Source organism: Polistes canadensis, unplaced genomic scaffold (assembly GCF_001313835.1).
Source record: "Polistes canadensis isolate GaletaPanama2010 unplaced genomic scaffold, ASM131383v1 scaffold_64, whole genome shotgun sequence".
Taxonomy (NCBI): Eukaryota; Metazoa; Arthropoda; class Insecta; order Hymenoptera; family Vespidae; genus Polistes; species Polistes canadensis.
In genome coordinates this window covers 255,068-270,067 of record NW_014569611.1, presented here as the reverse complement: position 1 = coordinate 270,067, position 15,000 = coordinate 255,068, and the positions used below count along the sequence as shown (strand labels likewise).

The 15,000-nt window shown below is 37.4% G+C and overlaps 1 protein-coding gene across 5 annotated transcripts in view; it reads right to left on the bottom strand.

Moving 5' to 3' along the window:
- Positions 1-921: 921 nt before the first annotated feature.
- The window catches only part of LOC106786062 (nucleolysin TIAR), a 234,241-nt gene continuing 220,162 nt past the window's right edge, over positions 922-15,000 (bottom strand). For 3 of the 5 annotated variants that reach the window (XM_014747065.1, XM_014747063.1, XM_014747060.1), the window contains exons 5-9: positions 12,657-12,837; positions 8,131-8,260; positions 6,417-6,658; positions 5,616-5,790; positions 922-3,846 (exon numbers count right to left, since the gene is read on the bottom strand). In XM_014747065.1, the coding sequence (XP_014602551.1) occupies positions 3,805-3,846; positions 5,616-5,790; positions 6,417-6,658; positions 8,131-8,260; positions 12,657-12,837 (770 nt within the window). In that variant the 3' untranslated portion in view covers positions 922-3,804. Of the gene's footprint in view, positions 3,869-4,536; positions 4,862-5,615; positions 5,791-6,416; positions 6,659-8,130; positions 8,261-12,656; positions 12,838-15,000 lie in introns of those variants that run through there. The other 2 variants (XM_014747061.1, XM_014747064.1) reach the window with 2 other exon arrangements.

Below are 15,000 nucleotides of genomic sequence, written 5' to 3'. Positions count from 1 at the left end.
CCTTGTTCTACCTTTTCAAGTATCGAAAACCTTTCCTTCCAGTCCTCCCACCCCCTCCTCATACTTTCCTCCTCGTTCTCGTCTATCTCCATCTATTCCCCTCTTTTTATTCTCTCTCTCTTTCTCTCTTTCTTTCTCTCTTATTCTCTAACTCCTTCTATCTCTTTTTTTCGATCCACTCAAGTATTTGCGAAATATATATATATATACACACACACGCATACACACCCTTTATTATGTCCCCAACTACTTTCATTTTTTGCTAACACTTAACACTTTACTACTTCCACCGCCATCGCTAAAGATAATCGAACACAGATTTCGAATCGATTATGGTAACCGTGCTTTGATTACTTACTTATACATATTGTACCGATGATAGACACAACGCGCGTACACGAGAAGGAAATTCAATGCCACTATATAATGTAACTTTCGTGCTGTTTGTGCAATATTTCTAACTACGCATTTTATTTAAATCTTTCTTCCTTTCTCACACATCGCGTTCGTTCTCATTTTTTTTCGTTTGTGTAATCATATGTATAATATATATGTATACATGACGGTAATTATAACACCGGACTAAATACAAAAAACCGAAAAAATTAATTTTATGATTTATTTTAATTTATCTTTAGTCCACGTACACACTGTAATAATTACCGACACATATAAGTATATATATATATAAGTATATTTATATATATTTGCTCGCGTTATCTCGTTCGAATATTTCATTCATACAGATTATTATATTGAGTTATTTTACACACCATTTTTATTACAATAATCGACGATCTCGATATTCATTCATATTTTTTGTCTTATTTCTTTTGTAAATTGGCCGAGTCGAAATCCGGGACATCGTGGAGACCGTGTGCTACGTTTTTCTTTTCTCTTTATCCTCGTTTTATTTTTTTATTTCTTATTTGTGTTCATTATTTTTAATGTTATTCGTTCGGAGGATTTTTAATTGCGCAAAATGTGCATAAATACACCGGGAGAATATTCGCGTGTCGATTTTTCTAATTTCTCCTAACCCCGTGTCTCCTCCAATAGCCTTCGTTCGTTGTTGAAAAAGCGTGACCTTCCTTTCGCCAGTTTAAAACGCCTTTATATCTCTTCTTCTTTTTTTTCTTTTTTTTTTTTTCATTTTTCATTTTTCTTTTTCTTTTTTTCTTTTTTTAAAGAGCGATATACAGAGAGGCTGAGGAGTGTTTTCTACACACGCACACACACACACACACAGCCGTTTTATATTCTTTTTAATTTTTATTTTGTCTATTATATAATATTAATCTTCACCCATTTTATAAGCTTAACGGTTTATTGCTTAAATTCACGAGTTTTACAGTTTCTTTACTTTTTCTTCTTATCCTTCTCCTTTTCCTTATCCTTCTCCTTCTTCTTCTCCTTCTTCTTTTTCTTAATATTTTTCATCGTTAATTTTTGGTTCTATGTATTTATGTACTTTAGTATTATATAAAAATCTAACGCTTATTTAAAAACCACCAAGGGTTATTACTGCGATTGACCGGTTGCACGACGACAATGCCGACGACGACGACGACTACGATGACGACGACGACAAGGACGACAATGACGGCAACATGACGATCGTGAGCATCGCGGGACCCGAAGCTCGCGCACCGACAATCCTTTTATAAAAATATTTGTTTCGCCGGATGTCAGAGATCGGTTTGGACGAGAACTAATAATAAAAAATGTTTATACTTCGAGAGTTTATCGAGCGGTCCAACTATCTTTTTTTTTCCTTTTCTTTTATCTTCTCTTTCTCTCTCTTCCTTCAAATATTTTTTTTATTCACTCATCTACTTTTTAAATATGATGATTCATTCAGATGATTTGTCTTTTTGGCCTCGAGTTTGCTCTAGTTAAATACGTATGTATAAATGCACACATGCGTGTATGAAATACTTTCGCACCTAGCAAACAGATCTCCGTTATTTTTTCTTTACATTTTTGTCTCTCTCTCTCTCTCTCTCTCTCTCTCTCTTTCTATTTTTTTTTCTCTCGTTTGTAAAAGTTAAGAAATAGTACGATTGGTTGTACCGGTTCGCAATAGCATTCGTTAATTAAGAATTATTTTATCGGAATTTGTGCGAGCGTAAATGGATCGCGCGCAGTATTAAAAACGTTTAGATTATCGTCGTTTAGTTTATTCGTGGATTAAATCGGAAAGAAGTTAGCCTCCGCTTTGCCGCCGAATTTCGAATCGCCCGTCGAGCAACTTTTTTTAATATATTATACCTATCTAACTAGCTACTTGTGTGTGTATTTCGTTTATAATTATTTTCTTTTTATATATTCCTCTCTCTCTCTCTCTCTCTTTTTCTTTTCAAGTACACTCATTATTCTTTTTCCTTCTACGACACCATTTTTTTCTTCTTTCTTTCCATTTTTTTAATCTAGTCTTTATACATCATGAATTGGAAAGATTATTTCGCAATCTCGAGTTTCTTTTACGTTCACAAACACCATATTTCTCTTTTCTCCCCATTCTTTCTTCATTTGCGTTTATGCCAAAAATGATAAAAATAACGAAACAAATCGGTATCTAATTATACTCTACCTTTTTAATTTTTCTCATTGAACGAATAGGGTCTATTTAGAAAAAATGTATTTTTCGAAAAGCACGTACTATAAATAGCTCAATGGGATTAAGGGGAGTAAGGATTGTTGGGGCTAGGGTATATGTATGTATTTATGTATATAGATTTGATCAGGGAGGCGAGACTAATTTATTTTTGGTAATCGATTTCGCACGATCGTAGACGCGCGCGCGCGCACACGTGCCCTATTATACCGAGTACCCTATATTGAATTATCTCTACCTTAATCTTTCCTCTTTATATTTTAATTCTTTCTTTTTACCTTTCTTTTTCGACAAGCGTGGGTGGGTGCGTGCGTGCGTGCGCTCGTGCGTAAGTACGTACGTAAGTACGTACGTAAGTATGTACGTTTGGTGCATCAGTAAAATTGGCTGTTGTTTTATAGTAAAACTAAAACAACTATTGCTGCGCGAACGCGTGTTTTGGTCCGTGCATCCGAGAACTCGTGTGTTTTCGTGCTTATAAGCGCTTGACACTAACGTGACACGGCGAGATACTATCTAAAATTATTAGAGACTAGAAATTTACTAAAATTTCTTGCGGACTAACGCGCGAGAGGATGATCAATGATCGCCCAACAACAATAGCTGAATTTTATTCATTCCTTTATCCATTCTTTTTCTATATTTCATTCGTTCATATTTCTTCTCAATATTTTTCTATCCTCCTTTTCCTCTTTTACAAGCTCGAGTCAATTAAAGTCAACGGAGAGTGAGAGGAAATTCGTAATGGGGTGGTTGTTAAGGATGGAAGGATCTTGCGTTAAATCTATCATGACAATAATTTTCCTCTCTTCTTCATTCCTTTCCTTACCTTTCCCCCTCCTTCCTTCCTTCCTTTTATTTTATTTTATTTTATTTGTTCTCCTTTTTAATCTATCTCATCTTTTCTATCGTTCCAATTTTTCTATCACCTTATTCTTCCCTAGTCCTCTCTCCCCCTTTTAACCCCATTCATTTTCTTTATATTTTGCTAAGCTAGTATTATATTCGTTTATCGACCATTATTGCCCTTCGTGTCGCGAGACGTCAGGCCGGAAGCGGCATGATTTTTACTGCTTTTGCTGTCGCGGTGGCGTCGATGGTGACGGAAATGTTGATGTTGCTGTCGGTGGTGGTAAATGTTGTTGCTTTAGAAGTTGTTCCTGTCGGTGGGATGTACTTGCTTACCATCACACTAGAAGGCTAGGCGTCAGCCAGTCCTCATCCGCTAGCTGGACCGCAACCAAGAACACACTTTACCATTTGAACACACAAACGCTGGTTAAGTCTTGGTCCGAATTTCAAGAAGGGAAATAGAAATAATTTCGACATCTTTCTCATTCACTCCCTCCCATTCTCTTTCTTTCCTTTTCTTTCTCTCCCTCTCTCTCTCTCCTTCTCTTTCTCCCATGACTTTCATCTACTTTCTCTCTCCCTTTCTCTCCTTCTCTTTCTTCCATGACTTTCATCTACTTTCTCTCTCTTTCTTTCTCCCTTGTTCGCTCGCAATCGCTCGTCAAACATACACGGACACTAATCGAACTGAAACTGCCTTTACCATGACTCAACCTCTGACCCCCTATAGTCCGATACACTAAAAATACATTGGTGTTACACGGTAATAAGCCGTTACGCTACACATCGATCGGTATAAAGTGTCAAAGGGCGATAGGACGAGGCATTTTTTTCTCTCAGTCGAGCCGAAAAGATATCGATCGATTGCGAATTAAGTAATTAGTTAGACTTCGTCGACGTAGACTACTATTTTTTTATTTCTTTTTTTAAATTTTCTTTATTTTTTTTTTTTCTTTATTTTTTCTCTATGCTATTATTATTATTATTATTATTATTATTATTATTATATTACTGTTATTAATATTATTATTATTATTATTATTATTATTATTTTTATTTTTTTTTTGTTTTGTTTTGTTTTGTTTGCTTCCTTAATTTAACAAGAAACTTGATCGTTCCTTTTTTTATTACGTTGATACAAAAGTATCTACGTATGTACAACAATAATTATTATATATCATTCTTTCTTCTTATTTTTCCTCCCTCTTAATATTCTCTTTTCCACTTCTGAGAAATTCTGTACGATAGAATGAAAGAACGATGCCCAGTGATACTTTTCAAGCTGGATTTGAGGTTGAGCCAGGTTGTAGACGCAGTTATCTTGATGCTAAGTGACATTCGAAAGAAATGATAAGCCAGGCCGTGCGATGATAGTGGTAGCGATCACTGTGCCTGCGAACCAAAATATGTAAATAAAGACAGTCTTTTAAGATGGACATTCGAGTATCTCTTCTGGCTTACATACTGTTAAAATCGTAATGCTTATTATCGATGATATTTATTTTTCATTTTTTTGCGAAGAGAAATAAAATATATTTGTATATACTACTCTCTATTTTTTTTATGTGTATATTATAAAATAAATTAAAAAGGATGTTATTCCAGTGAGATACTCGATAGATTAGTAAATAGTGCAAGGAGCATGCGCGTTACGATGAGACAAAATGATGCGTGTTAAATGCATTTCTATCGTTCAAAATAATCGAAATAAAATATGTACCAATAAATATATACGATGAGGAATGTGAATGATGTTTTACGTGAACTTTATTTTCACAAAATCGAGAAAGCGCATCTTATGAAAACATGCACAATTAAAAAAGGTATATCCTATTGTTTTTTTTTCTTTTCTAATGTTGAATATTAATAAAGCAGTATAATGTATAGTATCGAACGTTAAACAAAAAATAACCTCTAGACGCTGTTAGTTACAATTAACATACATTAATATAAAATCAATGCTGTGGTATGTAATATACAAAAACCAAGACTATTTTGCTATCGTCTTTGAAATTAAAAAAGTAATATATTTTGTAGAAACAAGGAAAATAGAATTCCATTGGAAGCATCGATGCGTACAGGGGTACGAGAAAACACACAAACATTTACGTGTACCGTCGTGCTGATAGAGAAAAGTAATGATTACCTGGAACTGTTGCATCGGATAGGCCATCATTTGCGCCGGGGGTGGTGGAGGTGGAGGTGCGGCTTGAACCCCTGGGGGTGCCGTGACCGATGGATGATGAGGGATTTGTGGTCCCCCAGGTAATCCTTGGCCCCATCCAGCTGCCGTGCCAGCAGCATGGACACCCATTCCCATTCTGTTTTTGTATATTTTAACGTTTTTAATATTCAAATACAACATAAATGTATTACTCGTAAAAACTATATACAATTAATATGTAAATTTCACTTGGTTTATATTCAATGCAGTAGGTATTCTTTCGATAAAGAGAAACAACGAATTTGCTAATATCAGATGGATAATTTAACTTCGAATCTAACGACGAAATTACATTTAGTCAAGTCATGGTTACGGTTAAACTGCAATGACGCTGGCTGACCACAGTTAGACAGTAACATCAGTCAAGCATGGTCAGCTGGTAACGAAAAGGTGACAGTGCTTGATGATACTTTACAACGTATGTATATATACACATGTACAAACGTATAGAAAATGTTTTAGGAAAAGTGATTAACGTATTTACGAACGTTAAGTGTGTGACTGAATAATAATATAATATAATATAATGAAAACAAAAGTTTTTCTTAAGAAATATTATTATAATAATAATAGTATATTCAAGTTAATTACATTATTTTATTCAAAAAAGACTTCATCTTAGGTAAATTGTTCGAAAGATTTCGTCAACAAATATTTTCGTATGAAAAAGAGAAGGAAAAATAAATCAAATTCCGAACAATGATAAGTGAAAAGTGAACTCACCCCATATACTGCGCCTGTTGGTATCCTGCGAACTGGCCGTAAGTATAGCCTTGCATGCCCTGAAGGAAACCACCGGCTTGCATCTGAGTTGCCGTTGTCGGGTAAGATTGGGGTGGATACCAGTAACCTAGCTGGCCGGCACTCCCGACGCCACCGACGCCTCCAACACCCGCGACGCCCGCCGCCGCCGCGGCGGCAGCAGCTGCCGCCGCGTAGTACGGATACGTCGCCGACGATAACGCCTGAAAGAACACCGAGATCAATGAAACGAGAAAGGGGGAACCCCGACCGAGAATATTCGCTTGAATTTGAAAATTAATTGAATTTTTTTCTTTATCGCGATGCATCCATTAATATAGATTTTTAACGTCCTAATCGATTAGAATTTTTCTAACGACCGTTGGAATCGTAATAGAACATTAAACATTTTCTCTAATATAATGAGGATCGTAAAAAGAAGATAATGCTACCCATCGAAATCGTCCAGAAGAAGAAAAGGAGATGGGGGGGGGGGTGGATATTCCTAATAACGATTATTTGGCTAGCTTTATAACTTTCTTTCAGGTACTTTCGAACGATCACAGAGATTACGATGCTCATCTCAGCGATGGTGATCCTAACTTCGTTAATGATACCAATATAAACGCGTTACGACGGGTCTTTCGACAATGCATTTGTTTCCTCGGGAAAATGCGAACGTACATACTACTATCATCATAACGTATATATATATAGATTTGAAGGAGAGTCAAATGGTCGATGACAGAGTTTCCAACGTCCTCTTTAAGTTGAGCAGTCGGTAACTGCCCAGGATACTACTGTGTCTATAGATATATCCACGTATGTATTCATGTATGTATGTATGTATGTATGTGCATGACGAGGTTTGGAGTAACTCGATATCCTAGTACTCGGTAGGAGAAACGCGTTATGGGAATAGGGATCAATTAGAGCGATGTCACGGGCCGAGTAACAGTGGATGGATGGGCGGAAGTACTATCCGAACCAACGAGGAGACCAAGCACCGTACTCTGGATACTGTTTCCCAGATCGGACGTACCTACTCGTCCTAACGGCGCTAATTGCTAAGAGACCCGACGAGAACACACTCCCGAAGAGAGCAGCTACCTGAATAGACCGGAATCTTGCCTGATTCTCCGTCCTTTATCTTCTTCCTTTTTCTCCTGTTCCTTCTCTGCTTCTTCCTCATTCTCATTCTTCTCTTTCTTCTTCTTCTCTTTTCGCATTCTTTCTTTCGAGGATTGCAGAGAATGGAAGACAGACAGATAGACACAGAGGGAAAGAGAGAGAGAAAGATAGAAAGATGAGAACAGACTGGTCATATTCCTGCTTTAGTGACAGTGGATAGCAGAATCCGAGTTAGAGACGACCGGATGAAGCTGGGACCGGAATCGAACTCAGTAACAACTTCCTTTTTCCAATGGCTCTGAACCGAAGAATTTTCACGATCTAGTATCTCGGATTCGTCTAGTCCTTTTGTATCTATTTCGACGGTGCAAGATAGACACGTATAAGAGAAACGAGATCAATGACCGTTCATGTGCTTAAATCGCGAATGAAAGCTTTTTATTAAATTTTATTCGGTCAAATAACGACCATTTAAAGTAATATATATGTGGGGTATCATTTTTCGAGGATATTATTATTCTAATCGTTTTATCTAAATGATCCAATTTTCTTAAGGGTCACTTACCTGCCCTGTTTGTTGGGCGTTATTTGGATCTCCACTTTCTTTTCCCCAGCTGCATTTCACCGTCTGCCCATTGATGTCCGTGTTGTGTACCGCCACAATAGCGTGCGTGGCCGATTCCTTTGTAGAAAACCTGAAAGCAAGTTGAATGAAATGTATATTAACTAACAAAAAAAGATCGTAGTTAGAAGGAGAGAGAGAATAAATAGTAGAAAACCTTTATGTTCTATTTTTAGTGTTCCTTTTCAATATATACACATATGTAAGTATATGCATCGTATACTAAATCGAAAAATAAAATCCAAGGTACAATTCGGCACTCTTTCCGCCAGTTACACCGGACCTTATTATCGTACCTTTGTAGAATAGTTGGCCACTGGCGTTCTAAGCGACTCCAGCCATTTAATTTATGCGAATTTACTGTGCGCACGAATGACCACGATAATTGTGAATCTTCCGAATCCGGATTACCGGATTCGTAGTTGGCATTCCAATGTTAAATCGTACTTTCCGCTATCTCGCCTTAGCTTTTGATATTTTTACAATCCAACGAAAATGTATCTACACCCGGCGCTTTGCCCAAAGGAAATGCACTTTACGAATTTTCTTCTTTCTCTTACATTTGTCTCTTTTTCTTTCGTCTATCTTTACTTTTTCTACTGTCCGAATATAAAAATCTTCGTCGTTGACTTAAGGTTATACGTAATCCGAGTAACTTTTACAATGCATCCGATATATATCCTGGCTATAAAGAAAGGATTTAACCTTTAGAACGGAGGGTAAGTAGATTGTATTTACCGACACGCGTACAGAAGCTTATATATCGAGCCCTTCAATTACGGGAAAGTTAAGGTTTGCCGTTTGGCATTTACCCAAGAATCAAGGGAAGGGGTTTTACCGTCGTTGAGCAAACTCGGGGATATGTTATGCCACACGGCTGGACATAAACACGTCGTTTTTAGAGGCATTATAAAGATAATCTCGTGTACGGATACCTACTCGCGCCGTAGGCTATAGAGTTAATCAAATTTCGTGCTTTAACGAGAAATACAAAGCTTTTGAGATTTTTCGAAAGAAGGATATGATATTGCATAAATATATATATATATTTTGTTGAACGTATCACAAAGGTCTTACTCTTTTATTGTATCAACGTATACAAATATATATTTATGATGTTTATGTGTACTATATCTGTATATGTATATTTATCCATAAAAGAATTAAAATTCCTTTCAGTAATAAACGAGGGTGTCTCTCTGTATGGATGCTTTAGTAATTCATTAAAATAACACGTAGGATGTTCTTTTGAAACAAACACGTATAAAATATTTTTCACGCATTATCGTGTAGATAACATGAAGCCATTTTAAAATCGTTGGTTAGCAGCGAGTATATCTCGTTCGCATTATTTCTCGATGATCGATATAAATTTTTATATTGGAAAGTTACAGGGACGGTGATGAGTTGTAAAATGTTTTTACGTGCCTTCGACGTAACGCGAACGTGAGTGCAGAAGCGCACAAGCTCGTTTTATATCGTCGTACTCACTCTTTTTACTGATAAAGGGAAAGAGAGAGATACAGAGAGAGTGAAAGAGAGAAAGAGAGAGATCGCGATAAGCGATTGAACAGCAACAATAAATTTTATTGGATAAACGCAACGGAAGTTTGGACATGACGCGCACATTGTATCCATCGAATTCGGGACGGGGATTAAAAGGGATCGTAAAAGGGCAGTGGCGGCGGCTCGTGCCGAATTTGCTGGAATAGTCGGAGGCGAAGAATTATTGCAAGTTCGCGAAGATTAGGTCACTTTTAACGTTAACGATCAGAACAACACAATGGAATGGTTCGACCGATTTCTCTTTCTCTCTTTTTCTTTCTTTTGCTTGGTCTGTGATCGTCAAGTAGAAGGAAGGGTAGGTGGGTGGTCGTCGTCAGCAAAGACTTACCCTTCTCTACCCTGAACCCTTTTTGATGAGAGCCGAATTCGAGCGATAACCAGCAGCAGATAAGATTCTTTCTTTCCGTGAAGAAGAAAGGATCCCTTCTCACCCTTCAACTCTCTTTTTCCCTTTCCTACCCTTACTACACCGCTTCCATCCTCGACTTTTCCCTTGATGTCCCTTTTCGCGAAGCGAACCAAGCCCAGAAGTAGGTTCATACGTCATCCCGAGATATTCCCTTCCGGGTTAAGGGTGGGGGATGATGCCACGCTACCGGAAGAATGGCAGGGGGAAGAGCAATTAGACGGAAGATATCTGAACGACGGACATTGTCCACGGGTGGCGGAACTGTGGCAGACACACCAAGAACGGAGGAACGCTTTGGGGTGAGTAGACTACGACGACGACGACGACGAAGACGACGATGATGGCGACGGTCGGAGACGAAGGGTAAGAAGTAAGAGATCGTTCAGAGGGGAGGATAGAAGAGAGTAAAGAATGCTGAATGGTGTAGGTATAATGTGGGCGAAAAACGAGTCTGGCAGGAAAGAGAAAGATAAAGAGAATGATAAAGGGAAAGATAAAGAGAGAAAGGGAAGGTAGAAGAAAGGGTTTTTTCTCCCTATCTGTCCTATCTTTCCTTTCTTCTTTCTAACCCCTTTCCTCACACTCCTTTATCGTCCTTTTCTATCCCTCGTTTCAGCTCACGACTCACCCACATCTCTCGACAGTTCGTCCTGAGGTAGGTCGCGGCTGTCTTTAAGGGATATAGATACGCCTTCGAGCGTTACGAATGCTCGACGGATTCACCAAGGCGTCGCCATATTTCTTGTCAGACGAGAATCGTGACCCAAATTTTGTGGGCTGATCATAATCGCCGGTGTGCAACGCCAAAGGACAGCTATTAATCAAGTTATATATATATATGTTACCGTCATAGCCGGAAATCAGTCATTGCTAGTAATTCCTCGGCATTACTATGAATGCAAATATCAGAGAATGCAGTGCTGTGAATTGTACTACTTTGCTAATTCTTTGAAAAGTTTTGGTCAATATTTTTTATAATAAAAGTGAAAAGATTTTAATGAAACTTATATTAAATTAAAGTACACTCTTTTGTCTACGCGTAGAATACCATATTTAGTTATAAATTTAGCATGTAAAGTTCAGAAAATTTCAGAGAATGCAATGCTGTAAATTGTGCATCTTTGCAATTTCTTTGAAAAGTTTCGGTGAATATTTTTTATACTAAAAGTGAATAGATTTTAATAAAACTTGTATTAAATTAAAGTACACTCTTTTGTCTACGCGTATAAATAGTAATTTAATATTCTATAGAACATCAAAGTATTATGTTCAATGCTTAGGAAAAACTGTAAGAATTCTTCTGTTTCCGACTTCATCGGAATGCTCTTTGCATTCATAGTAATGCCGAGGAATTACTAGCAATGGCGGATTTCCGGATATGACGGTAACATATATACATGTATGTATATGTTAGCGTTCAAACGTGAAATCCGTTAATTCATGAAATAACCAACTAAACCACGAAATAACTGTATTAACCTGTTAAAGAGTATGAAGGAAAGTAAATTTACATACATTAATTAGGTAATTTAAGAATTCACGAGTAGTTAAGGTATGAAATTGAAATTTGATCCGGTGATTAGATCTGGTAGTAGTACAGCACGTCTAACAGAATACTTGTTATCAAAGTATAGAAAGAAATAAGAACGGATAACTACGATAATTGTTGTAAAAAGAAAAGCTGACTTTACAAATGGATCAAATCTTAATTTCATACTTTTACTCTCTCTCTCTCTCTTTCTACTCGCCTCTTATGAATTTAAATCTTATCTAATTGAAGTATGTATAATTATATCTTATTTCATATTTTAATTAGTCTCGAGAAAAAGAGAAATAGAAAGATAAAGAGGTGAGTAAGTGAGTGAGTGAGAGAGAATGTCCGTCTTTCACGGTGATTCGATGTAAATTTTTGCTCCGAGAAAAAAGAATTCCTTTGGTTTAACCGTGCGTCAAAGTTACAAATGGTCCTAGTGCGTTTCGTTATTCTTCATCTCTTTATCGATCATCGATCCCTACTCCCTCATCTATATTTCACTCTCTTTCTCTCTTCACTCTCTATGAGTCGAGACGAGACGTCTAGTCACGCGAGGAAACGCGTGTTGGGTCTAACTTACTCGAGGGAATTTCTGTCATTTCGCAGTATACACCAGGAAAACGGGACACACCGGTGACGTACGTCGTCGCTTCGTTTCGACTACGCCGACACGATGTAGTCTTAAGGGATATCGTGAAGCTTTAGAACGAGGCGACGCATGTGAATGCTGGAGTTCGGAGGATTTACACAGAGGATGATACCGGAAGATTTCTTGGAAACTATCCCTACTACCAGTTAGATATCCGGCGAATAATTAACGGTTCGTGTACCTTCTTACTTCTATTCTCTCAATCTTCTCTCCCACCACTCAGCTATTCTACGTGAGATAGAAGAGAGAGAGAGAGAGAGAAGGATAGAGGGAAAACAAACGTCACCCTCGAGAACGGGCTAGTAATTTACCTGATGAAGGCATATCCCTTGTCCTTAAATACACGAATCTCCTGGATAGATCCAAATGGAGAAAAGGTCTTCTGCATCAATTCCTCCGTCAAACCATTGGTTAGCCCGCCGCAGTAAACCGTGCAGTTGGTAGGACTACTTTGATTATATACCTCGTCGAAGGTCAGTGGCTTTGCGTTTGCTGAAAAAAAAAAACAAGAAGAAAAGAAGATAAAAGACAGGTGAATATAAATGTATGACGTGTGTTGATATCGTTTCTGTACTTCACTGTTTCGTTCTGTTATTATGTTCTGTTCTATTTTGTTTTCGTAGTGAGAGAGTTTTGATGGCTGGCGGCGGCGGCGGCAGAGATTGAAAGCATCTAAATTTCGTTATCTTACGCGGAACAAGGGCAAAAGGTTACGGTACGTTTCAACCCGCGAGAAAGATATTAAACGAAATTATTAATTCGTTAGTTTCAGTTTACACGCTTCACCCCCATTACTTTTTATTTCACAACTTGATTAATAATCTTCGTTGTGTGTTACGACTACTACTGAGACGCGGCCTTTACTCGAGCGAGAATTATTACTACTACTACTACTACTACTACTATTACTATTACTATTACTATTACTACTACTACTACCCACTACCATTACTACTCTCGACCGATTTAATCGTACGTCGTCGGGCTTCCGCACTTCGGCCATTAATAACGTTACTCAAAAGCGAATTAATATGCGTCTTGATATTAATCGTATAATGGACGCGCGATCGTGTCGTACACCATTGAATGAATCGATCTATCGATTTCCGTTCCGATTTGTTACGAACTTGTCTTGACTAGAGACAGGCACGAGGGACACAGAAATAGAAAGAAAAAAAAAAAAGAATAAGAAACAAGAATAAGAAGAATAAGAATAAGAAGAAGAAGAAGAAGTATAAAAGGGGAGAAAAACGATAATACTTTGATTCCTACGAATTCGATGTAATACCTTTCTACTCTTTTTTTTCTTTTTTTTTCCTCCCTCATCTTGTTTCTATATTTAATATGAAAAAGATATCGTAGAAGAATTGTCTCCAGTGTGTGTGTGTAGGGTGCTCCACCAGGGATTCACGTGGATATAAGCGAAAATAGATATTTCTTCTGATGCAATGGATCTGACAGCTATCTCAGACCCTTCTTCTATTCTACTTCCCCTCTCCCCCTTCCACCACCAACCCCTACGAAAAAGATTCTATCCCTGACCCGTCCCTCGATCTTCTTCTTCTTTCTTGCACTTCTCCTTTTACTACTGATACTAGGAAGAGGGTCAAGCGAGTTTTCACGAGGATGGTCGAATCCGGAAACGACTACGACTACGACTACGACAACGATGACTATGACGGTGACAACGACGACGACACGAGCTCGAGATATCGAACGCCAATGCCAAAGAGGTTGGACCGCGTCAGCTAAGTTTACGATCGCATTGGGTCTTAACCTATACGAAGAAGCAATGTACGGGTGTAAACGCGACCGGTAAACCACGGCTCTATAATTGCCTCGTTCTTAGGATGGAAGCTCCTCTCAGAAACGGCTGGACGTCCCGTTAAGAACTTACCACGAAGGTACCCCCCGACCATCCCCCTTCTTTTCACAAAGCTCGGCATTATCTCTTTATTGCCCGACGAACGTTATTCCCACTTTTTACAGAGTGTCACTTCGTTTCTACTCGTAAGGTACCTTAGAAAAAACTGATCTTTCCTTCTTTTTCTTACTTTTTTTTTTTTTTTTCTTTATCGAGAACACCGATTTGACAAAGCAAAAATCACCGGAAGTTCGTTTGTTAGAAAAGGTGAACCAATTTCTTTTCTCTCTTTAGATAAAGATGTATATACGTAAGTAGATTGATGTGCTCGAGCTTGTTCTTTTCTTTTATTTTGATCTATTTTTATTAATCTCAATGCATGCAAATTGTTTGTTTTATTTTGTTAATCTGTCTTTTCAAGATAAGCAGATCTCGTAGTTTTATATTAATTATTGCTGGTTTTCGTCGATACGTCGTTATTTATTATTTTTAATCGGCAAGCATTCGATTCGGCAAGATGCAAAAATATTGAGAAAAAAAAATGATAAATAAAGAAAGATTTAATTCTACTCCCTGTAGCAGTTTAAAAATTACCTACATAGAGAACATGCAAAATTATTTTCCTTTCTTTTACAATCTTTAATTATTATATGAAAAGTAAAGGAAAAATGTGAGTCTTGTTATTTAAACAATTTTATATACAGAATATTTAAGAAGAGAAGTTGTACATTAGAGTGTTAGGTATTGCTATATATATATATATATATATGTGTGTATGCTTTATATATAAT